General features: G+C 41.8%; 1 protein-coding gene across 14 annotated transcripts in view; it reads right to left on the bottom strand.

The window, feature by feature from the left end:
- Window positions 1-4,625: 4,625 nt before the first annotated feature.
- The window catches only part of Foxn3 (forkhead box N3), a 373,081-nt gene continuing 351,121 nt past the window's right edge, over window positions 4,626-26,585 (bottom strand). For all 14 annotated transcript variants that reach the window (XM_074067353.1, XM_020158930.2, XM_074067352.1 and 11 more), the window contains one exon: window positions 4,626-11,263. In XM_074067353.1, the coding sequence (XP_073923454.1) occupies window positions 10,705-11,263 (559 nt within the window). In that variant the 3' untranslated portion in view covers window positions 4,626-10,704. The remainder of the gene's footprint in view (window positions 11,264-26,585) is intronic.

Raw genomic sequence — 26,585 nt, 5'->3', positions numbered from 1 at the left:
TCTTATAAAGGAAGACTATAGACTTATACTTGGAGATCCAGGGTTATGTTCCTCACTTTTTTTTTTTTCCATTGTGACAAACACCTGGAGAAGCAGTTTAAAGGAAGAAAGGTTTATTTTGACACAGTTTCAAAAAGTTTCAGTCATGGTCAGCTGGCACCATTGTTTCTGGGCTGTGGTGGAACAAAGGGAGGGAGATAGAGAGAGATAAAGAGAGAGAGAGAGAGAGAGAGAGAGAGAGAGAACAAGCTATAGCTCCCAAGGTCATGCCCCCAATGACCTTCCTCCAACTAGGCTCCACCTCTGAAAGTTTCCATCATCTCCCAATAATGCCATCAACTTATTAATCCACCAGTGAACTACTCCATTGATTAGGTCAGAGCCTTCAATCACCTTTCAATGACGGGCTCTACCACCTGGGCACTAAGCCCTCAACACATGGTCCTTTTGGCGGGGGGCATTTCATGTCCAAACCACACCAAGTATTTTTTTTTTTTGTCAAACTTTTGATAGGATGGAGAAATAAATGTAGGCAACATCTTCACAAAGCCAGGTACATGCAAACCTAGCTGAACAATTGCTATCAAAGTGCTGATTGAGATGGAAGTGAACCTACAGAGGAATCTCCAGAACCATGCCCCATGGCTCCAACTTTGTAACAATCAGTAGGTAAGGAAAAACTGCACATTTGTCACTGAATGATACTTGGGAGGAAAGCGAGTGCTATAGTTTGAATGTGGTTTGTGCCCTCTGAAACTCCTACTGAAATGTAATCACCGTTGTGAGATAGTAAGAAGTGGGAGCTTTAACAGCTGATTAGGGCTCTGCCCTCACCAATGGATTATCCACTCACGTGATTAATGGGCTAACGAATGACATCTTACAACATCATGTCCTGCCCTGCCTTAGATTCTGCCAGGTAAGGCCATCACAAGATGAAACCCTTGACCTTGGACCTGATCTGTCAACCCAAATCAATCTATTTTCTTTCTAACTGTTGTCCCCTCTGTGGTACTGTTATTGGTTAATGAACTAAGACAAAAGTTTGGATGACAAAATCAGGAACTTCACACCTATACCCACTGCTAACCTGAACTGGGTTAGAACAATAGACCAAATATAAGATGACATTTAAAAGAGGTAAATATAAACTCCTACTCTTTGACCCGAAATGAGCATCTGGAGAGGTGCACCGATAGTTAGAGTTTAGCAGTTTTCAGTTAATAGCAAGTTCAACGTGAATCAGCGATTTGGTTACATTAATAGAAACAGGCTCTGAAATGAAGAAGCTGTGCCTGCAAGTAAGGCTCTCTCTATTCAGTTGTTGGGTTTGATCGCAAACTGGAGCATGTCCAGAGAGAGAAGGAAAAGATTTATCCTGGAAGAGGCAATTACTGTTGTTTTCAAACATAGAAGTGGTTACCACATACAAGATAATTTAAGTTTGCCTCTTTTAAGGCTAGTCCAAAAACTTCAACTATTTCATGGTTAGTCAAGAACACTGTAGAAAGAAGTCTATGAATCTGATTTCCCTCTTTTTGAACTCTTGAAGAATCAATAGAGACGATTTAAAAAGGAGAAAATAATAGTAAAATATGCAAAATAATGTAACTTTGCTAGTCAGTTAGAATTAAAACGGTACAAAGTACTATTTTTGTCTTCTAGCAGAGAAATTAAAGAGGAAATAATAGCCAATACTATGAGTGCACTGGATTTGGGGTTTGTACTCACCGCTCTTGGCACTATTGCCTTTTGAAAAGCCTGAGTAAGAAACTGCTCATACGTTTGTTGCAATAATCCAATAAGATCAAAGCAAAAGACAAGTTGAAAAATATGTAAATTGCTACCTGCCTGAAGATGCTCATTGCAGTGTTTTTTAAATAAAGAAACTGGAAGCAACTTAGACACAGAAAAGGTAACAGTTGTGTATCATTTTAAAAAACAGTCATTTTCACTATAGCCTATGTACATATGAGAAATTGCCAGCTATGGTATTCTACTGATCCAATGATTACAGTCACATATCAAATAAATTGATATCACAGGTAGGATAGAAAATTTCCTCTCTGTAAATTCAATTCTGCCACTAGCTAGCTGTGTTATTCTGGGCAAATCCTTTACCTTTTTGCTTTGTGCCTCAGATACCTGATCTGAAATTTGGACTTGATAAGTCTCTACTGTTGCTTCCAGTTTTGTTTTTTTAAATATTTATTTACTGCTAACATAAAAATTGTACAACCTCGTAGTTTTATGGTGTGAACTGAATGGACCCATTTAATAAAGAAACTAAGGAATTGTGAAATCAGCCACTATCTTATTTAGAGACTCTGCGTCCTGTGGTACTTCCCATATTATGTATTTTTAGAAGTCAGTTCGAAATGTGTAGCAGATGGGAAGAAGAACTCTCAATGCTTCTTAAGTGAATTGCTGTATTCGAGGGAGATTTAGCTGTCTACTCCATCGTATTTATTATGGAATAACATAAAACAGTCCTCAAATCATTAAGGATGCCTTAATCCAAAAATACCCAAGAATGATTTCAAGTTAGGTTGTGGCTGCTTTGAGCATAAAACACACACTGTTGTGGAAAGGTTTAGCCACATTGTACCAAGAGGCAAATGTTTAATACACTGATGTATTCACTTGTACTTGAGTCTATTAAAAAATTGTCCCTTCCTCCTGGAAAAAAAAGTTGTTCTTATCCAGCTCATGAATCCTTGGTTTTATATCTCGATCAATGGAAAAAAACATAGTCAAAATACACTCATGTTTGATCGTATGTAGGGCCAGTTAATTCCTAGGGGATTTGAAAAGCAGGTGACAGAACACGAGGTTTCAGCTTATAAACCAAAGCCTCTTAGACATACCAGGCTCCTTCTGAAAATGCCCTCATCAGTTCAGAACTTTCTAGAAGGCTGTGATTTCTTAGTTCAGAATGTTTGTCAGATAAAGCCATTAAGAAAGGAGAAGAGAAACTGGACAGGGACATCTCATCTTCATCCTTTCAGGTTTGGCATCATTGCCCCCAAAGGGCAATTGTGGTCTCTGAGATCCTGTTGGTAGGGGGAATTCCACTATGCTGAGAAGTCACAGGACAGATAGTGTCATCCCAGGAGAATCCCACAGTTGCTATTGTTTTGACAGTCACTTAGGTATTCTGATAATCTAAGTAGGGGGTCTCTCCTCCAACTGCTTTGCCATTCACTTGTGTGTGCTGTTTCCTGGTGGCCACCCCTGGTATTTGGCCTCAAGCAGCACCCAATTCAGCCAGTTTCCTGATTCATCAGGTTTGGCTCTGAATGAATTTGGCTCTTCCAACCAAGTCTCAAACACGGATGTATCACCTGGGAGGACACACCACAGCTTTGAAGATGATTTCAAGGGACTAAACAAGGCAGCCACACTGGATGCACAGAGGATGATCCTGAGGTGATCATGCAGAAGCCTCACTGGGCAGAACAGAGCCAGTGTGCTTCCTAGGACAGATGACAGAGAACTTATAATAACCCACTGACCACAGGAAGGCAGGAGATGGAGGTAAGCCTGAGCTTCCTAGAGGACAGAGCCACCAGTGAGTATGGGGCCCAGCACAGGGGTGATGACTGAGGCTGGTTCTACTGGGTTTTCTGCTGCTGGTGTGACCCACAGGCAGGGCACAGTAGAAAACAAAACCAAGAAAGGAGCCAGAACATCTCCAGAGAATGTCATCTCTCTCTTCCAACCCAGTGACGATGCCAGGTGATGTATTGCTTGGTCAAACTTCCCCCTCTCCCATCCAGTTCCTTGCTGGGGTGTGTTATGGTTTGACTGTGTCCCCCAAATGTTCATCTGCTAGAAGCACGGTCCTCAGTATGGTGGTAGAACTTTTACGAGGTGAGGCTTAGTGGAAGGTAATTAGGTTAGGAGAGACATCAACCTTGGTAGAGAGTGATGTAGTTCTCATGGGATCTTGTTAGTTTCTGGGACAGTGGGTTGTAAAACAGCAAGCTGGGCCCTGAATGTCTCTTGCTCCTGCCTTGCCATGTGATATCCAGCCCCCTCCAGCCCATGTAGCCTGAGGGTCCTTGTCAGGAGGCTGGCCCTACTGTTTGGATCCTCCAGTCATCAGAATCATGAGCCAAAATAAACTTCTTTACTTCATGAAGTACCTAGCTTCAGGCATTTTGTGATAGCTACAGAAAACAGACTAATAGGGTATGTGTGTTACATGTGTGTGTGGCAGGTTGGAATATCATCATCACAAGAATCCCTCAGGCTTTGAGACAGGCTGGCAGGCTTCTGAAGAACAACTTCAGTTTTTTATTTGACAGCTTCAAAAGAAAACGCAAGCTTCCTCACAGCTAGCACTTGTTAGGCCCATGACGGGAGACTTGCAATCTAATAGTTTTCACTTCAGAGCAGGTGTTCTCTTAAGGCACACAGGTGAGCCTAGCCTTGGACTGTGCACTTGTGTACTTGCACAGAGGTGTGAAATGAAAGCATAGAAGGGGATGGGTACAGTTAAGTGCAGCTGAGACCCTAAAACCAGACTGCAAAACATTTCACCCAACACCCTACAGTGAGTTCTCAAACAAATGACAGCTTAGTTAGTATTTGCATCTAGAAACACAGCACACACAATGGCGTTTTTCAATTAATGCAACTCAGTAATTTTTATTGCAACTGGAAGACGATACATCACAGAAACTTTATGGTAGGTCTGGGGAAAAGTGTTATTTACAATAAATGATGAAATAGTTTGTCTTTGGCAATATGATTACATATGAAGAATGCAAAATGCAAGTATGGATTCTTCCAAAGTAACACTACCAAGTCCCTAGAGTTCGGCTGATCGTGCCTGACTTACCACAAACATCACTGCATATCATTTTCTTTCTCTTTTATGGTTCTCCCTTTCTATCCATGATATTGGCAGTTTCCTACAGAAAATACAGAATAAAAAGTTGGCTGCTGAAAAAATTATTACTCTTGTAAATTAATTTGGCCACTGTAGGTTTGTTGGCCAGGAAGGGTCACAGGACCCCAAGTTTCAACCAGAAACCTGTTGGTCTTTTGATTGCTTTATCACTGTGTTGGTTTTTTTTTCTTTTGTAAAACAGAAACAAAACTCAGAAATGTTACAGAATCAGAGTATAAAAAAATGTACAAGTGTATATGCTTCCCAGACACACACGGATACTTTGTCTCCACATTTTCACCATGGCAGTATAAGTAGTGAGTGTGAATGACACAGTGTGACACTGGTTACAGTCAGCTATGACCTTGGGTGGCCTCAACACACATACTCAAGAAATGGTGAATGTTTTGAAAACTGAAAGTGTGCTACGTTTCCTCTTTTAAAAAAAAAAAAAGGTGGGGGGAGAGGAGAACTCAGACCACAGTCAAGGATGAAATACAATTTCTAGGTTTGACAGGTTCACCATATCGAAGTCCTTAGAGAATCCAATATGGAATATCAATTATTTGCAAAAGAGTGGAGAAGACTGTTCCCCACTTTTGCAAATGAAATACAGTGGAAAAAAAAACAAAAACAAAAGCAAAACACTGCTGTGTATATTCCAAATAAATAGTCTTGGTTTCCACACCAAGGAAACAACAGGAAGGGTACTTGCGAGCATCTCACAGTAAGTCAGAAATGATCTTTTCAGAAGCACGACACTAAAATGCAGCACCAAATGCACATAGGTTTCAGCCGTTAAAAGATGGGTCTTTTAAAAAAAAAAATGGTGTTTTCCTTCCTTAATTTTTGGTCAGTGAAGCTAGCACTTGTTTGCTGAACTGTGGAAGAGTGACAAGGTCACACCCATTATTCATGATAAAGCAACCAAGCTGACAAGTCTGTGCTTAATTCAAGAATAACCAGCAGGAGAGGACACAAGGAGTTAGCCACCATGGCTAGCGCGCTCTCGAAGAAACAGGGACCAACAGATGAGTTCACAAAGGTAGGCAGGTCTCTACAGAACACTGAATGTCGGGTGTAAATCCTCATGAAATTCCAAGGGACAGGGACACCACACAATGTATATACTTTGATTTACACATTCCGTTACAAAGGGGAGGGGGGAAGAGACACCATTACAATTTTGTAACTGTGTTAACTGCAGTAAAAACCAAAGTCCAGAGTTTGGCAGGTAACTAAAAGGGGTTTATCACTTAGGTTATATAGCAAAAGTGTTGATGTATATTATATATAGTAGTATAAATAATAAAAAAGTATTATTTAAATTAGATCACAGTGTTGCATTATATGCATAACAGTGTTTGATATAGCATTGGGGGTGGGGCCTACAAGACTAAGGACTTAACTGTCAACACTGGTAAGTCACAATCAAGAGGGGACATAGAGTTCCAATGTTTTCTTTTGGTGGCAAAAAGAAAATCTTGAAGATGAAAGAAAAAAAAATACTTTTCTACAGAAACATAAAAGTAACTTGCAACATCTGGGCAGCTGTGATCCACCAGAAAGAAATGAGTCCCAACCTGAAGAAAGTCGAAAGGGAAAGAGAAATCACGTTGAATTTAATCTGACGCCATGTGGAAAACCCTCCCGTGCAGGTCACCTGTAAGAGCCCTTCAGCGGAAGGCGGGAGATCCCACAGTGACACCGTTGAAATTCCAATCAGCAGTGCCTGTCACTGAGCAGGCTTGGTGTGTTGGGACTCTGGTCTGGGCACAAAAGCCATCCCCATGGCTTCCACTCTACAGAGTCCCCTGCCTGGGCGCCATGCAACTCAATGATCTCCGGAATGCCCTGTGGTAGGAACTGCTGTGGCCAGCAGGTGCTAGACACAAGAAAAATCTATTCTTGGAAGAGGCTTCTGACACACTTCCTTTAGCCCCAAGAGTGAAACCTGCCAGTTGTCTTGGCCATGGTTTTCTCAAACCACCATTTAATGTGGATTTGGTTCATTTTTTAGTTTTAGCTAGATGGCTTTACCAAAAGACTCTTGATAGTACACTGATTAGAGAGGATAGGAAGGAATTAGGAGCTTATGGTATATTATAAGACTGGGGAAAAATCTATGAGTGCGAACCCTTTCCACACAGTACTAATGATAAAAGACAATTATAGTAGGATTAAAAATAACTGTGTATATCATTTAAGGAAAAAGAGCTACATTATACTCTCTTTCTCTTAAATGTGTCTGAGGGCCAATAGCAAGTGATCGTAGATGTCATGGTGCTGATGTGTACACGGTTGTTCTCAAAGCGTCTTTAAATATTGCTATAGTTCCCCGTTTCCCCTCCCCCCTGCCCCGTGTGAATATGTGAGATACTGGAATGACACATGAACTGGAGAAATGAAAGCGAAGACACCACACCCCTTTTCGGTGCTCAGGTGATCGGTCAGACTAATGAAAACACAGGCTGGATTGGAAGCTAGAACACCTGACGTTGGGAAGGAATTCTGAGACTAAAGTGAGTTACACTTAAGCAAAATATTCTTTCACAAATAGGCTTGTGCTTAAATTCTCTACTGCTCTTGGAGGAGGGGATAAGAGGGTGCCTCCTGCCCCTTGGCTTGTTAAAAACACGGACAACCTCATTCTGCAATGAATTCGCTACAAACAGCCACATACACATCGATACTTGTGTTTTTTTGTTTTGTTGTTTTCCTCAACAATCAAAATACAAAGTTAAACACAATTGAGCCACTGCTTGGGTTATGCATAGTGTGTATGCCTCCAAAAACAGAAGAAAAACAGAAAAAAGTACCCCCAGTTAACGTTTACCCAACAAATCTTTCAGAGGATCTGATGAAGGTGCCAAGGGAGGCTCAGGAAATAACATTTAGAAAGCTGCCCGATGAGGTATTTAATGCAAAAAGAGTGGTTCTGGAATTAAGAACACACTTTTATAAGATATTTCTCTATTTCTTAGAGAGATCAGAAAAGTAAATCACACACATTGCATTTTATTATTTTCTAAAAGAGGCCTTTGCCTCCTTCAGAAAAATGAAATGAGGGGAGACAGCCCACTGTGGGGTTTTTCATTGGAAGAAGTCCCCTGCCAGAAACAGCACTGCGTACCTCTGCCTTTCAGAGAGGTCTGAATTTGATCAGGATGGATGACGGGGGCGGGCATCTTTTGGGCTTGGTCAGGTGACATCGAAAATCAAAAAGTGTCGCTCAGGTTTCACAGCGGTGGATGGCTTTTTAGGGTGTCAGATGTTTGGGGAGAAAGAGGGAACAGAGCACTGCAGAAGGACATCTGTATTCCCATCCACACCCTGGGCCAACATGCTAGAAAAATTTAGGTTCAGGTTCAGGCATGGGTATGGAATTTGACCTGCTGTATAGGTGTGGATTTCTTCCTGGTTCTCCCCCAGCAGCCCACAGAGAGACAGGGATGGGGAAAGCACCAGGTAATTCCCACGGTCCTGATTCCTCACTGTACCTGGCCCTGGCAGGTGGGCTTGGCTTTAAAGGCCCACAACAACCCCTTTTTAAAAGTTCAAGGTTACCTTAGTTCCCTTTCCCTGACCATCAGATCCTAAGCCACGGTCGTGGGTGTTGGTTTGTGTTTTACAACTTCCCTCCATTGGGTGGAAGATCATATTCTTTTTAGAGATGTCTCTTTGGAGCTACCTGCCCCCCCCCCCCGTTTTTTTTTTTTTTAGGCATAGATAACAGGAGTTCCTGGTCTGCGTGACATCAATGTCTAAATTCAGTTCTCACAATCTAGGTGATCTTACTGCCAGGTTGGTTAGTGTGCTGAGGTGGTAGAGATGGCCAGCCCTTCCTTCTTACTGCAAAATGGCACTGTCGCAGGAAAATGTCTAGGGCTGGCCCTCCTAACTCCCCATATCGTATCACTTCCTCCTTCACGTGTACCCCATCTCCTACCCTCACCTAATAAGGCCCATTAGCACATTTCCCCTTCTTCTGGCGAATTTGCATAATTATTCACTGCCTTTTTCCTAGAACCAAATCACGGCAATGGTTTTTCTCAAGTAAGCGTCCCATAATTCTCTTGATTCTATCATACACACTCACTACTAAGTTTGCCCTCAAATTATTGCGTCATGTTAAAACATGTACAGACAAAGAGGAAGGACATACTCTTCAACAGAGAATCAGAGGGGGTCAGGGCTGAGTGCAGACAAGGCAGTATAGAGTTCAACCATCCAAGCCCTACCAGAGCATAAGATATTTTTTATATTGCAGAGTAAGTTCCCCAACAGTCAGAATTTGTCCCTGAAGAAGGTTAAACCTTAAACACCTGCTTCAAAAAACCAAAACAAAATAACCTGGAGGAAAAAAAAAAAAAAGAAAAAAAAAAAGAGAAAGAAAAAGAAAAACAAAAGAACCTCTAAGCCTAAGGGCTTAAAAATTAGAGGCATAGCCTTTCCTCTATTTTCTATATTTATATGAAAATAATTCATGCTTCATGCTAAATACATTATTTACCTTACAAGAACTTTGTTATTTTGAATAAAAAAAAGTTTGTTTTGTGATTTTTTTTCCTTTTTTTTTTTTTTTTCTTCAAAGGAACCCATGCATTGTGGATCAGAAATTTCTGCTGGCTACACTGGCTGAGTGTGGAAATTACTGATTTTTGACATGGTGAGTCCTGACATTAATTGCAAACTCCTTTTGAGACAGTATAGGAGTTAATATTTTATTGTTTGCCATGTTTGACTTTTGTTGTGTGTGTCCATCAATGTGCCTTTAATCTTTAAAAAATATACCATAATACTAATGGCAGGCTCTGTAGCACTTTTTTTTTTTTTAAACTTGGATCAAATAGTTTTGATAGAAATAGAATCTCTACCATTATTTCCTTCCTTAACAGCTATTGTCATTTCTTGAACCTGGTTGCTTTTCACTTGGGCAGTGAAGAAGACATGGCCTGTTTTCTCTTAGTCTACTTCTTGTGAGTATGTGTGTGCTCACATGTGTGTGCACATGCACGTGTGCAGGGCCACCCTTCAGGCTTATGGCTTTTGGAACATTTTCTTAATTTAATATAGAACAGAATTCAGTGATTCACAAGAGCTCTAAAAATGTACCCCGTTTCTCCTTAGTTACTGACACCTCATGTATCTGAACAGTCCAATGCTCAACTCGTGAGACGTTACCAGGCTGTAGGTTAAGAAACACAGAGGACTGGTGGCTGACCCCTGTGCTTACTGCAGGGCAATGCTGAGGCCATTCCTGGCACAACAGGATGTTGGGTGCCACCAGTGTGGGTCCTGCATCTTGGGGGACGTGGGGCTCTTCCTTTTCTCCCATTGCTTTGTGCCTTCACTCTGCACGCACCTGGAGGGGCACCCTGACTTTTTAAACCTAAGGGTTGGGGGCCTGAATGATGATTACTCTGCACGCGTGACTATAAGTGCCACACGTGGACTCCCGTGGTGTTAACGGTGACAACCCTGTGGATTCAGCCATGTTTCTGACAGGCTGCAGGAAGCAATATTAATTTTGGCTTTTTCGGTTTTTTTGTCTTCAGATAATGAAAAGCTTTTGTAAAACAGCTGAGTGTCAATATGAGTTCTATGGCTTCAATCTCCTTTAAAAATAAAATTCTTAAGGGTCCAAAACAAAGAAGAGGGGGCAAATTAAAAAAAAAGTAAAGAAAAGAAAGAAAACCAAACCAAAAGGAAAAAAAATATAGCTGATATTGCCACAAATCATTAGAAATCTCCTGACATGCTGAAACCAAATGGCCATAAGTTCAAAACAAATCGGTGACTTGTTTTCAATTTTTTGTGGTTTCCTTTTGCTCTTTCTGCCCCTTTGCCGTCCGATTGGTGATGTTATTCAAACAGGACCGAATCCCTGCCAAGTGCAGGAGCGACCCGGCTGCCTCTTTCATCTCCTCATCGTCGCTCTCAGGGGGCTTTTCTGTGCGTCTCTTTTTGAGGGGCAGTGTGTCGCTGGGGACCTTCCTGGCCTTGGCGAAGTGCTGGCGCTTCTTGTGCTGGGATGCGTACCCGCTGTCCCCCAGGGCGTCCTTGGCTTCCTTCTGGCTGGGTTTCCTGTCGTCATCCTCTGTCTCGCTGTGGCTCTCATGGCTCTGGAAGCTCCCTTCGCTGCCCTCACTGCCCTCCTGATTCCCCTTGGTGGCAAACTCGTAATGGTCGTCAGCCGAGGAGGAGGAAGAGGAGGAGGAGATGGAGTCGCTGGCAGGTGAGGTGCTCCGAGCGTTGGAGGACTTGGCACTACTATAGTTGTGATCCTCCTTGGGGTCCCCGCTGACCACTGGGGAGCCACACGGCTCGCTCTCAGTCCGCATCCGGCAGCTGGTGAGGCCGTTCCTGCAGGGCAAGGATATGGACAGGGATGGGGGACAGAGAGGGACACAGATCAGACCTCTGGCAGACACCTGGCAGCCCACCTACATACACACAACAGTTAGCAACTTGAAAACCTGGGGCAACAGGTGGACCTGTTTGAAGATGGGTCCTACATCTTGACACTTTGGTCTTCCCTGTTTATCTCCCACCACTGCCATTTTTCACTCATTGTTTGTGGCTGTCAAAACAACACTCTTCTGATATGACAGGCAGTGGGAGCTGGCTCTTACATGAGACCCTAAGAATCCAGCTGTGCTTGGTCTCAGGTACCCACCAGCACTGTGGAGTCAGACACTGCCAGATGGCTCAGTACTTCAGAGGAAAAAAGCATGTTCTCTTCCAATGCTGGTGTGTTAGGGGGTGTTTGTCAGAGGCTAAATCCAGTGCTGACACAAAAAAAGAGCCCTGCCACGTGGTGACAACTGTTCATTCCCTCCCTCGTAAGTTCACCCTATCAATGTTCTCTGAGCACCTAGGAGAAGGGCATGGCCTCAGGGAGGGGCCGGTGAGAGGCACATGAGTGGATCATAAGTCACCAAGAAGCAAGTCAAGGTTGGACCACAAAGAAGGGAGCAGTGAGTTACCATTTCTAGGCAGCACTCTAAAATTGAGCTACATCCCCAGCTGCCAAGTTACCATTTCTTTATTCTTTTTTTTTGCAGTATTGGAGTTTGAACTCGGGGCCTTGTGCTTGCTAGGCAAGTGCTCTACCACTCGAGCCATGCGTCCAGCCCTAAGTTACCATTTCTTGAACTCACCACTGCTGAGCCTGCCTGATGACCATGTTTTACTCAGTAAAGTGGAATCTTAGCATCCTTACTCTACAGGGGCCAGACGTGAGGTCTAGGAAGTTTAGTGATTGACTTAGAAAACACATAGCTAGTAAGACATAAAGATGGGACCAGAGTCCAAGTCTGGCTGCTCAGCCTGAGCCCTTGGTCATACCATGGGACTGGCTCTCGTGACTTCCTAGAACAGGGCTCCCTCCTATAGCTTCCCAGGGCACCCCACAGCACTCAGTGTGTTTTGGATTATTTCCTTTCAATCTTTCTGTCTAGGTGGGGTACTGACCTCCCTATGCCTCCTCATCAGCAAAGTGGGAAGCGCAATGGCTCCACCTCCCAGGTGGCTGGGCTGAGGACATGGGTTACCACCTGGAGGCACCTAGCATGAGCACGATGGCTGTGACACGCACTCCTCGTTAGGCCACACATTCCATGCATCTGGGTGGCAGCTATTGGTCTGATGTACCACATGTTCAGAGCAGGTAGAAGTTAGAGGGATGAATGCTTGTAGGAAGGAAGGTTACTTATAGCTGGAGGGAGGAGGAGTGGGACAGGGAGAGTACTGGGGAAGACATGGCTCCGGACCTTGGATGTGAGGGCTGAGGATCTAGACAGGAGTTAGACCTCTGCCTGTACAACAGGCTGGCTCCATTTCCTGTGAGCCTATCATCAGGTGATCCTCTTCTAAGAGATCTGAGGAACATGGTCCCACTTTTCCTTCCTAGACTATCTCAAGTCTGACTCTTAATTTCCTCCAGTGAGGTGACTGGTTCACGGTCTATGCTTCTCATGAGAGTGTCATACAAGGCAGGACCCAGTCACAGCTACGTCCCAGTGACTAGCACTGTGCCATGCACGTAGTAGACACTGAGCAGATACGTGGAGGAAGTGAAACTGTGAGGCAGAAAGTATGAAGTTTGGGAAGTGACCATGGTTCTCCACCACCATGACTTATTGGACCCTCCCCGAGGACATGGCATGGTACAAAGGCCACGGACCAAGGATCACCAATGAGACTGAGTGCTCTGCTTAGCTGAAACTGGAGGAGAGAATCCCCTCTGTCATGTGTACCAGCAAAATGCATGAGGGCCATTACACCAAAATTTAAACTTTGCTCCATGTCTCAATATCATCATGGTACACCCGACAATTATGATGTGTGCAGTGAGGGTCTAGTGGGTTCCAGAAGAGTTCCAGCTGTGTATGACACTCTATGACCCCACATTACACCACCTGTCTCAGATCCCTGTAGATCAACCCAGACAGAACTGCATCCACACCTCAGTGTTGCCTGCTGACCAGGTCATTTTAGGTCTCAGAGCCTCATTGTCCTCATGGACTTTATAGGGTAGGGTAAAGATTAAATGACAAGTGTCAGGCACTGAGGAAAGTTCTTAGTGGGGCTTGATGGTTTTTCCTAGCTCTGCTCTCCTGCTGTCAGATCCCTACCACTTCCTGCTACTATGATGCGCTTACCAGGGCAGTCACATTTTCTCTTTCTACACCAGGTCAGGAGGATTATGAGAACCCCCACATAAAAAGTAAAGAAGCCTTGTAAGAGGAACGCCTTAGGGGCTTGTCTGGGGACAAAGTCCCTAAGCTTTGGGAACAGACTTCCTTCATATCTATTTCTACAGATTTCCTGTTTCTTGGCTATGTCTTGCATGCATAAAAATGGGCTAAGATTACATGCAGGTGTTACCAAATCAGAGCTGTGAGCAGTTATACAGTTAGCTCTTTTGAATGCTTAATATTGTCTGGAGTTTTTTGTTTGTTTGTTTTCTTTGGTGGTAGTAGGGTTTGAACTTAAGGCTTTGTGTTTGCTAGGCAGGTGCTCTCCTGCTTGAGCTACTTTGTCAGCTATAGCCAGCTCTTTAGTTATTAAAGCAGACAAAAAGGGAACACTGGTATTATGTTCTTCTGATCTTTGTTTTGGAAGGGAGCTAGTGTGAAATACAAAAATAAGTAGTCTTCTAAACTAACACCTGTTTTTTAGTGAACCCAGCTACATCTGGACAAGTGAACTGGGCTCTGGTTGGCCTTTTAACAAATCAATTCAGTTCTGAATCCTTATTTTTTGTGCTAACTTGGGACTTGAGATTCACTTCAAGAGCACTGTTTAGCAAAGTATGACATCTCTCTCTCAACTCAGATACAGAGGGAGAAATCATGAAACCAACAGAGTAGAAAATAAGTCAAGTGTTCCACAAAGTTAATTCCTGGTGAAGCCAGGTGAAAGGTATGTGGCATTTGTTGTGTGTTTCTCTTCTCATTTTCATGTTTGAACTTTTTATTTAATAAAAGTTTGTGGGTGAAAAAAATATTAGAACCAAAGCAATTTTAGTTCCATCTCATCCCAAGAGGAAAGAAAGACTTTATGCCTGAGAACGTCTCTTTCTTTCTTAAACAGGGAGATAAGGAGCTTCAAAATGGTGCTCCAGATCCAGAAGACTCAATGGAAACTTTCTTCTGAAGAAGATCCCATGACGAAAAGAATGGAAGAGAGAGTTATTCCGTGGCTCCTGATTCTGTGCTGCGGAAGGAAGGGTCTCTGACACCATCTAGCATCAAGCCTCCTGGTGACAGTGACTCCACATACCTACCTTAGAAGATGGTCAGGCTTAGCCTCTTCCAGATAAACAAACAGAAACTCACAGAACTGTGAGACTTGCCCATCAGTTCTCAAAGAAGGTTTAAGAAAGAATGTGAAATAGCTCTCAGGAGCCTTGAAGAAGGAAGTCTACTGTGCTGAAGACAGAAAACCAATACGATCAACGCACAGTATTTCTGGATGAAAACAGTCACGCAGACATAACTTCAGGGAGTGAGAATTGAAATCGAAACATATCTCATTTGATGAAATTAACTTTCCCTGAGATTTTAGCAAGGATTCCTAATCCATAAATTACACACAGAACTCAGCAGGAAGTGACAAGCTCCTTCAATTATTAATAACTGGGCGCGATATGATTCATGATGGTGGAAGCCAGCTGCACAGAGTTGGTGTCAAATGCTTCCTGCTGCAGGGGTTGTCATTACAGGACACCAAATGCTTAAAAGAAACCAGCCATCCTGAACATGTCGGAAAGTGAATTTCTAACCACCTCCTCAAAAAAAAAAAAAAATTCATTAAAATGAGCATGTGATACGGTTGAAATGCTTGCAATTTTTCAGTGTTAGCTAAATTTACATGGCACGCGCTAATCATAAATTAGCATAAATGAAGGCCACCTGATTTCCCTAGGCCTCAAAGCCCCGCACTACAAATCTCAGATAAAACCTGGTATTCATTCCCGTGTTACCTAGACGGGAAATGTTGAATACAGAAAGTGAGAACTCACATAGGTTCAAGCCAAAAAGGAGTAGTGTTTAATGTAACTTGTGGACATGGCCACTTTGCTATTTTTTTTCCTACCAGCTAATGATTGTCCCATCACAGTTAAATGACACATGCTGACCACCCTTACCTAGTAGACATTAGGGTTTTCTCTGGAACAGATGGCGTTAAAACTACAGACTATCATTCAGGGTTGTTGGCCTTACCCTCCCAAGGCACTGACTTGAAAACTCTGCTCTTGTGCCAGATGTAAAAAGGCAACAGAATTAACAGAATCATGAAAGGAAGGGACCAGAGTGAGTATAATGTTTTGCTCTCAAACCAACACCAAGTAGAAAGATGTAGGCAAGAGGAGATGACCAGAGGCTTCTGCTGCCAGTTAGGTGGCACACTTCTGATGACCATCAAGTCCCAGGTAAAATGCAGTTACATCTTTTAAAGGCCTTGCTGAGCTCACTAGAAAATATGGGGAATCTTAAGAGACCCATATAGACACACAGGTACCAAAAGAACCTTACATACAGAAATGAGAAGTTTAAATAAGCTGAAATGTGGGCAGGAGGCAACTAAGGAAGCCAGGGCTTCCCTGAAGCAAAAGCCAAGCCTAGTACTGGAACAGAGCCCAAACTTCTGCAGGGGGGAAGGGGAGGGGGAGGTGGGAAGATTAATTTTGTCAGCTTTATGCTTGTTTTGGACCCGCCAAAGGAGTTCAAGTGGCTTCAAGTATATTAGAGCCTCAGGAGGTTCCAATAGAAGTTTTTTTTTGCTGTTCTGGAATTTGAACTCAGGGCCTTGCATTTGCTAGGCAGTGTTCTACCACTTAAGCCATGCCACCAGCCATGGCAGAAATTTTAAAAACCAATCTCTGGAAGGATATATTTCAAACCCAGTCCACAAAGAATTTCCACAGGTGAAAGTACACAGAACATATGTTCATAATTTAAAAATAATCATTAAACATGGAGGAAATAAGCCACCATAAGGAAGAGACAACAGGAAAAAGGGACTATAGAATCTGACACAAGACTGCAGATGTTGAAAGTAGATACAGTTATTATGTCTAAAGAAATAAAAGAGAAACTGGGCATGGTGGTGCACACCTGTAATCCCATTCTTCAGGAGGCTGAAGCAGTAGAATCATGAGCTCCAGGCCAGCCTGTGCTATGCACGACCCTTTCTTAAGAAGTAAAAAAGTAGCCAGGTGCTGGTGGCTCATGCCTTGTAATCCTACCTACTCAGGAAGCAGAGATCAGGGGGAACATAGTTTGAAGCCAGCCCTGGGCAAATAGTTCAGGAAACTATCTTGAAAACACCCAAGCCAAAACAGGTCTGGTGGAGTGGCTCAAGTGGTAGAGCACCTCCTGCCTAGCAAGTGTGAGGGCCTGAGTTCAAACTCCAATAGCAGCAAAAAAAAAAAAAAAAAAAAAAAGGAAGAAATAAAAAGTAAAGTAAAATAAAATAATAGGGAGCTGAAAAATATTGGAATAATAGAATGAATGAATGAATAATAGACTATACATACTAATTAGGAAGAGTTTTGGAAAGTACCACTTACTTCAGGGGATGAAAAATATAAGTCTTGAGATTAAAAACCTCAATGCAGCTGGAGGGAACAATCAATCACTAATCTGGAAGATGGATCTGATGACATTACACAAATGCAGCAGAGTGAGACCAAGAGTGGGGGACAATGGAGGGAAGGCTGGATGACAAAGAACACACTAGGAGGATTCCATAAATCCAGCTGGAGCTCCAGAGGGGAAAGAAAAACATGGGGAGACCCAATACCTGAATAGAAAATGGATGGGACTTTCTAGCCTTGTTGAAAGGTATCCATTTTCAGATTCAGAAAGCCAATAAATCCCACACAGGGTAAATCAAATGAAAGCCATATGTACATGCATCATTATCAAACTTCAAAGTATCATTTAAAAAGGCAAGCCAGGCACAGTGGTACATCCCTTTAGTCCTGGCTACTCAGGAAGCAGGTGGGAGGATCACTTGAGGTTTGAGACCAGTCTGGGTAGAATAAGGAGACCCCATCTCAAAAGCAAACACACAAATAAACAACAACAATAACAAAAAAAAGCAAAAGATATAAAAGTAATAGAAAACACATTACCCTAAGGAGCCCTACCAGTCAATGAACAGCAAATGAAACATGAAAATGGAAGAATGTTTTCAAGGTGAAGGAGAAAATACCTGTCAATGTAGAGTTTTATGTCAAGTAACATCTTCTTCCAAAAATAAAGGCAATGCCTATAAACACTTTCAGATCAAAATTCAAGGCTTTAACTGTGAACAGACCCTCACTTTCTTAGGAACTTCCTAAGAATATGTTCGGGAAAGAAGAAAATGATCTAAAAAGGATGGTCTAAGGTGTAAGAAGAAATGGTCACCAAAGAAAATGTAAACAAATATTGACTAAATAACAATAATAATGATGATGATGGCTAAGTGTGTTTTTTTTTTTAAAAAAGAAACAAAATTAAAATAGAACCAAAATATTGCACAAGTGTGCTGATCATTTGGAAAGTAGAAAGAATTGAAGTTCAGGCATTCCAAAGTCCCCGTATTGATTAGGAGATTAAAGATATTGATTAAACATTTTAAAATATTCATGCTAAAAGTTCTAGGATCGACAGTAACAGAACAGAAACGGGATGAATAACTTCTAAACCATGAAAGGGGTAAGAGTGGAATAAGGAATGTCAGTTTAAAATAATGTAGAAAGGAAAAAAAATATGGAAAAAAAGTGGGACAAACAGAAGTACAAAACAAGACAGAAATGAATACAAATATGTTAATAAAAATAGGCTAAAAACTTCAGCTGAGAGGTACACATCATTACTATGGATTAAAAAAATACATGTGCTGTTTTTAAGAGACAATTCTAAAACAAAAAGACAAAGAAAAGTTAAAAGGATGGAAAAAGTTATAACATGCTGGTGTAGTAACAGTAAAAGAAAATGATAGATTTTAAGGCAAAAAAAATCATTATTATAGATGAAGACAGTCATTAAACATTCATAAAGGTTCAATTCTCCAGGAAGATAAAAGTCTTAAACATGCATACTTCCAATAAAATAGCTTCAAAATGCATACTCCTTAAATTGAAAGAGCTACAAGTAGAAACAGTCAAGTCCACATTGTAACAAGAAATTTTAATATCTCTCAGTATTCTACTGATCGTGTCTTCTGTCTCACACACATAACACGTAACCACACACTTGAAAGGTTACTATGGAGATCTGACTTAATGCATATATATAGACAATGTGCTCATAATGGAAAAGACATTCTTTTGAAACACATGGAATAGTTTTAGAACACTGATTTATATTAACCATATATTATTTATAGTAGACCATAATGCTAGACCACTTAGACTAGACACATATTGGCTCAAAAAATTCCAAAGAAGCACTGTCATAACCACCAATTCTCTAACAATAATGCTTTGAAGTTAACAGTCAATATTGAAGAGGTAACTAAAAAATAAGGAATAGCTACTTGTTGGCTTGGAGACTCAAAAACACACTCATGGGTCAAAGAAGAAATCAGGGTGGACCCTAGAAAAAACTTAGTACTTAACAATAATGTGAATAAAAGCTAACAAAACTTGTGGGATGAAACTAAGCAGTGGTTTGAAGGAAATTATAACCTTAAATTTTTATAGAAAAAGAAAGGCTTAAAAATAAAAGTATCCAATGCACACAAAGGAAAATAGAATAAATCTCCCAAAGGAAAGAATATAAATAGCCAAAATCAATTAAAAAGAGGCTAATCAAATAAGATGATGCTTTTGGGGAAAAAGGACACAGGAAATAAGCACAGGAACCTGTTCTGGTTTCTAGCTGGTGGCACATGCATGCCTGTAATCCCAGCAACGCAGAGGGCAAAGGAGAATGACTGAGTGTGAGGCCAGCTGGGCTACACAGTGAGTCCCTGTCACTACGTGAAATAAAAGAAATAACAGGACATACTTACAAGATATGTAAAAAGATGTCAAGCTATACTTAGAATAACTTCATGCCAACATTATTTGAAACCTAGGTGAAATGGACAAATTTTCCTAGAATTACCAAAATTAATTCAAAAGGAAATAATGCAAGTCATCCTATAATCACCACATAAATTAAAGTAATAGTTAACCATCCTATTAGGAAAATGCCAGCCCCAGACTGTGTCGCAAGTGAGTTGAATCAAGCATTAGGCAACAGATAAGTTCCAATTTTACATAAATGCTTTCAGAAAATCTAAGAGTGAATGCTCCTGAACTTTTGAGACCAATGTATTCTTGACACTAAGATTCACAAAGAGAAAACTAGACAAACATGTTACTAACAAGAATGCAAAATTCATACATAAAATATTAGCTGACTCTCATAAAATGTAAATATAATGTATGGTAAGTATATTCAGAAATGTATTTTATTGAGAACTGACAAATTTTGTAATTTACTACAGTAAAAAAGAGGAAAAAAATTCGTTACCTTAAATGACTAAAACATTTTTTGATGGAATTCAATTATAAAATATCATAGCAAACTAGGAATCGACAGAGAATTTTCTTGTTAAGATAAAATATACCTCCTTTAAAACAGTAATAAATAGCCTATCAGTTGTAAGTTGATATATGGCTCCCTAAACATTAGAAAGATGTCTACTATTATTACTTCAATCTAGAGGTCCTTGACTGAGCAATAGGATAGGAAAAAAAATGTTAAGAGCCAGAAAGGGGAAAAAAAAAAAAACCTCACCATTATTTACAGAAGAAATGATTTTGCACATAGGTAAACATAGTTTAACAAATAATTTACAGTGTATTATAGAATTTTATAAATAGTTTACAGTAAACTAATATTTATTATTCTATTAATCTAAATAATCTAAATAGTTTATTAATTTAAAAAACTGAGTTTATTTAGCAAGGTTGCTAGAAAAACATCTTCTGATCACCAAAAGATACTATTACCAACACAAAGAAAATGTGCAATCTAGTCAATAAAGGATTGATATCCAAAGTATATAAAGATTTCCTACAAAGATAAGGGAAAAAAGAAAAAAAGTGAGCCAACTCAATAGAAAAGTGAAAAAAAAAATGCCAACCAGGTAATCCATGAAAGACCAGATTCAAACATATATTAAAGTATGTGAAAATCTTTGTACTCTAGTTATGAAAGAAATGCAAATTAAAGCACAATGAGATGCCACAAAACACTCACAAACAACAGCAATTCTAAATATGTGTGAAGATGTGGAGGAGCAGGAACTACTGTATTCTGCCGGTGGCAGCATAAATGGATACAAACACTTTAGAAAACAAATTGACATTTCCTTGCAAAGGTGAGCATGTACACACACTACAAACCCATAATTTCACTTCTGAACATCTTCAATGACTCTGGAGACATATATAAGAATTCCCCAGCAGCAATGCTTGAAACAGGAACTATAAACCATCCACATGTCTTTCTTTTTAATTCTGGTATAGTCACACAATGGAATATTATGCAGCAGTGTAAATGATTCAGTTGTAGCCATGCAGTAAAGTTAACAATGAGTATAGAAAAGAAGACATACTGTATCATTCCAGTTACGTAAAAACTAAACAAACAAAACTAAACAATCTATTGCTTATGGACTCTAAAAACAGTTTCAACAGCAATGGGAACAGGAAGTGGAAAATGTGGGATTGTGATTAGGTTACAGGAAAGACTGAAGTGACTGTTTCCCTTTTTAAATAAGGTGGTGGATTTATAAATGCCTTATAATTTGTTTAGTAACTTTTATATGCATGTTTCCTATATTCTTGTATATGCACCCAAGCCACATACAAGTATGTTTTAAAAAGAGTATCTCTAAAATGGAGAGGAAAGCTAACACTCCAAGGGATGATAGAGGACATGAAGGGACAGATGCAATGAGTCATTTAATAAAAGTAGCATATAAAATTCTACCCAAGAGAAGGACCTCACTGAGATCATCTTAACTCATGAGTTTATAGTTCTTTCCTACATTTTCCATTAACTCCAGTTTAATTCTAGCTGAGTCTCAGCTGCAGAATAAAAATGAGATTCAAGATTCCCTGCAGCTCTAGACTTCTCTTATCTGGCCAATGCACAGCAACAAAAAGGAAGGAGGTCAGCCCTTCCTGGGGACCCAGGTTCAACAACTCCAAGAGTTCTGCCTTGGAAGCAGTCTCCAGGGGGAACCAGTTTTTTCCCGTAAGTCACAAGCTGTTACCCTAAACCAGAGATAAACGTGAGTCCCTTTGTGCATGAGATTACAAAGTGCAAAGGGGAAGGTCCCTAAAATTCCTTCATGCAGCGTTCTGTGCTTAGCACAGCAGAACCACCAGGGGCTCAGAGGATTCTTAGACAGCAGGAAAGAGAGCCACAGGACTTTCATAGGCATTCACCGTTGCCATCAACTTGAAACACGAGGAGCAACCCCACAAGCTCTCATTCAGCGAGACCAGTTTGCTGGTCACTGTTTAGAGTTCCAGATCAGAAAAGCTGATTTTGCTGGGACGGGGGCACAGGGAGGATGGTCAGTGCACGTACTATCTGATGCTACTCTTTTTTTTCCTTTTCTCCTCTCCTCCTATCACAGGATATCATTTGATACCAAGTTTTGTAATTGCCTTTAAAGTCCATGGTTTCAGAAGACAAAGAACAACAGGTGCTTCATCTATGGAAAAAAACCCCAAAATGCAACATAACAAAGGAATACATCAGTGTCCAATTTTCCCCCTTGTTTCATAGTCAGATGACAACCCTACCATCATATTGGCTGCTGGCTTCCTACACTGTTGTTATAAACATCTTGAGAGGAAAGGTGAGCAAGAGGGAGCAAAGCACAGGTAGACATGGGTTTTCTGGATGATTCCCTTTTGACACGACCTCAAGAACTGATGAGTTATACTGCAATAGCACCATGACTGACTGACTTACCTCATGTTCCCTGGGAACTGCTGCTTTCATTTGTGGTCCTTAGAGAGTAAAATAAAATTAAGCAGCCTGCCATGCAGATTAGATGGAACGTTCTTACAAGTTTACAACATGCTGAAGTCTAGACTTGTGGTCCAGACATCACTCCTCAAAACCAATGGCCTTGCCACAAATCTAGCCTGCACTGAAGGTGGCAGAAGTTGAAGCTGAGCCGTCTGAGGTTTGGAGCTTACCTTTGGGTGCTCAGCAAGGGAACCAGGCTAAGTTGGTGGAGGGCAGACTGGGTGAATGCATGAGGCTTCCCATGTTACTTATCTGCATAATGCTAACCCCAGGCAGGGAACCGTGTGTCCATCTTAAGAACAGGTGTGCTTGGGACAAGCCCAGTGCACCTGCCCAAGGTCACAGGACTATACACTAAGGACCCAGGAAACTCAGTTTCTACACTGATGTGCTTGATTTTTGAGTTCTGTCACCATATGAAGGACCGGCCTCCCATCTGTTCTCTCAATCCTCTGGCAAAACCCTGGACACGGAATTCTTTTCCATCTCCACATGGGAGTCAAAAGAGCTCGGAAGGTGAAAAGCAAGACGGCCCAGATCCTGGACAGTTGCTGTGGCCCATACCTGGGAGGCAGCTCAAAACTCTAATTGTAAGAAATCTGGTCTCCTCTCTCCCAAGAAGGCCACACACTGCTCTTCCACTCAATGGACTCCCTGTGGGGATTTTCCTGAAAAAGTTGAAGAAGATATGGGGATAAAATGCTAAGACTTGCGAGCAGATTTTTGAGGATGATGTATCTTGAGCGCTCGACACCCAGACAAATTGGAAAATAAGCAGGTTTCCAATGTCTAAGGATGGGCCAATCTCAGAGGTTATTGAGTAAAAAGTCAACACAGCAAAGTCAATTACATTATTGACAGATACTCTTACAAGGAGATTTCACATCATAATTATATGCAAAGGAACCCAGCAAATATAAGCTGGGTAATGATCAGCTAATAAAAGTAACACTTCATCTATGTCAATAACAGTTTCAGAGTTAAGACAAACAAACATGGCCTTTGCCACTCAGCAGAGGGGAAAAAAATTCCCGAAAGACAAATATTTTCACTTAAGGAGAAGTGCTTAGACTCACACAGAAAACCTGTCACACAAAGGAGAGGAGGAAATTGGTTTTTATTGGGTGCTAATGACTCTCCTGCCCTCCCTGGGCCCAGCCAAGGGACTGGGGCAGCAACCATAAACACTGGCACACCCACAGGAATCCTTGGCCACTCAAGGTCACTGCCTGATGTTCAGTTCCTCCCTGGACTATTGAAAACAGCTGAATTCAGTTTCAATGGCCACACTGCCAAATGAAAGAATTTGAAAATTATAATGAATGTGAAAAAAGCAAAACGAGATCTTTCCCCAAACACCTCGTAGAGGGTTTTAGGCAACATTCCTCCATAGCTGTGTTTACGTTCATTTTCCTCACAGAGACCAGGAGCAAATGTCCTCAGTCTTAAAGAACTTCCCTTAAAACTAAGGGGACAGTTGTGGAACTGATATTTGGACAAGTCTCTAATACACAATAAGATAGAGATAAGACACACACATAAGATAGAGATGAGACACATAAATGGAGATACACACTGGTCATCTCTATTTATGCAAATGGAAACTTGTCTAGTTTCTGCAAACTCTGGCTGTCTATTTTACCAAAATGATTTTGCTTGAACTCTATGATGCTTGGGATGGTCACTCCTTAATTGGACAACGCATGCTTCCATAGTGGACAAGCTGAGGTATTTTAAGTCACTCAGCCTCAGATTTGCCCTTTTACACTGATTCATATGTTGGGGCTGGGCTGGGCTGAGGTTGAGTGGGACTGTGCAGGTTACATTTTGCTTTATCACTTGACTCTGTGTTGACTCCATTAAAACGGGGGTGACACAGAGGTGGTGGGGGGAGAAGGGACACACTTCAGTCCGTGTTTCCTGCTTTCCTGTTACCCAGCAATGCCTCTGGCCAGTAGTGGTCTATTTCTTAATAGCGTCAGCAGCCAGCTTCCAGAATTACAGAATTGTGTGCCCTTGGAGGCACCGTTCCCTAGAAGCCAGGACCCCGGACCCTACTCCCTCCATAGAAGCCGGAGCTTCAGCTCCATGAGGCAATCATTCTACCTTCTTCCCTTTGTCCCTCAGCCTCAGGGTAGTGGCCGTGTCCTGCTTTTGCTTCCTCCTTGAGTGATACCTTCAGTGTTTACTCTCCACTCTTTTGGTTACCAACAGTTCTTTACCACAGAGTCTCTCTGTTCAAACCCTGGTGTGGCTGTAGCCCTGACAGACACCCACTTCAGCCCTGGACACTGTTCTGGCATCTTTTAATTTTGGGAGGAGCCCAACTGATGAGAACACATTCAGGGGAAATCGTGGGTACTTTTAAATAATGCCTCAAGAGGGGACTGGCCAGTGACATTTGCCATAATACATGTCATGAGGATCCCACTGAGGGCCAACCTGGTGTCCACCTGGCACCTCTGTGTCCTTCTCAAAGGAATGGCTGGACTCACAGCAAAAGCTGTGCTTGAAGGCACTCCAAGAATGGTCAGGACAATATCGAAAGTCTATATTTAGAATCTGCTAATGAAAATGCATTATGGCTCCAAGCAAGAATACTCTACAGTCTCAAAGTCTTCCTAATGAAAAAAGCAAACAAGGAGGTAAGGCAGAAAAGATTCCAAGAACGAATGAAAGACAGACTATGTCCCTTTCACAATGGGAGGCAAGGGCATCGGAACTTGGTTTCATGGCAGAGGTTTACCACTTACAAACTCAAGAATCATTGATTTATGGCAATTAGGAGAGATTATGGAGAAGAGTAAAAGAAAGACCTTCCCAAATAGTTTCAGAAAACAGCCCTTGTCAGGTTAGTAGAGATGACACATGGCTTTATGATCAATCACTATTCTAATTCTTACCAACTTCCCTTGTTGTCAGGTCCCAGGCACAAGAGTCTGCCCTACAGATTAAGCTACTTCCATCCTGGCAAAAGCAAGTTGTTTAAAGAGGAAGAGTTAAAAGACAAAGGCTTCCGGAGAGGCATGCCACAGCGGATCATACAAGGGAGTTTGACTTCGCATCTCCCTTGGGCCCGGCTAAACAAGACTTTCTGGGACGGTTTCCTTTGGGACTTGGAACACTATGAAAACAAAATGACCTTCAGGTGCAAACTTGGCCCTTAAATGCAGAAGAAAGGAAGGGATGATGCTGTAAAAGGAGACAGGTCTTTTGTAAGCAAGGCAGCCTGTGCTGGGCACTTTGTGACAGAGGATGAGGCTCCGTCCACTGAGTGAGAACATGTCCCATTTCTATGAGCAAGCTACTGAAGGCAGAAATGGCCACAGAGAGAAGTTACTAACACACAGGGTCATGTACCAAAGGGCCACAAGGGATGAGATGGGATAGATGGGGGTCACACAAAAGAAATTTGTCTCATGTGCCCAGACTAGCCACTTTCAGAAAAAAATTGTGGCGACATGGATGTTGAGGGAGATCTATGCAGAGGAAGCAAGAATAAGATGGGCAACAGTGGACATGTCTGGTGAGCAAATGTGACTCTAAAAGGGAGGATTAGGGGAGCGCAGGGGGATGTGGTAGGAGTGTGGCAGGGGCTTCTGCAGGTAGCCTGAGAAGCATGTTTTAGGAAACTGGTCTGGCAGTGCCTGGTGGCTGAGCAGAACAATGGGAGGAGGTTACCACATTGCACGTGGGGGTTCTAAGCTAGTGGTGGACCCTAATCTGGGACTCGGAGTGGACAGGAGGAAGATGGAGGCAAGGCATTTCCCAAGGAAGAGTTCACATGCTTCACCAAGTGAGGATCATGTCACCCACCTTCGATAGACCACCTGCCATGTTTCACGTGTGATTTTGCCTTTACTTTTCATCATGATCCCTTCCTTGGAGGCAGGGGAATTTCACAGATGGTGACCATGTGGCACTTTTCCAATATCCAGACAGATGAGACCCAACCCACAGGTGCAGGACAGGAAAGTGACAGGCTAGGTTTAGAATCTAACGAGGAAGCTCTTTACCCTTTTCTTCTACCCACCTTACCCTGCCTCCTACAAAGCAAAACAAAACTTTATTTAACAAGTCCCCATCTCCTTATCAGCAAAGAACCAGCATAATTCGATGGCAGAAGGAAAGACTGGCACTTG

Source organism: Castor canadensis, chromosome 3, assembly GCF_047511655.1.
Source record: "Castor canadensis chromosome 3, mCasCan1.hap1v2, whole genome shotgun sequence".
NCBI classification, from domain to species: domain Eukaryota; kingdom Metazoa; phylum Chordata; class Mammalia; order Rodentia; family Castoridae; genus Castor; species Castor canadensis.
Note: the sequence above shows the minus strand (reverse complement) of the source record. Positions and strands in the feature narration are given on the sequence as shown.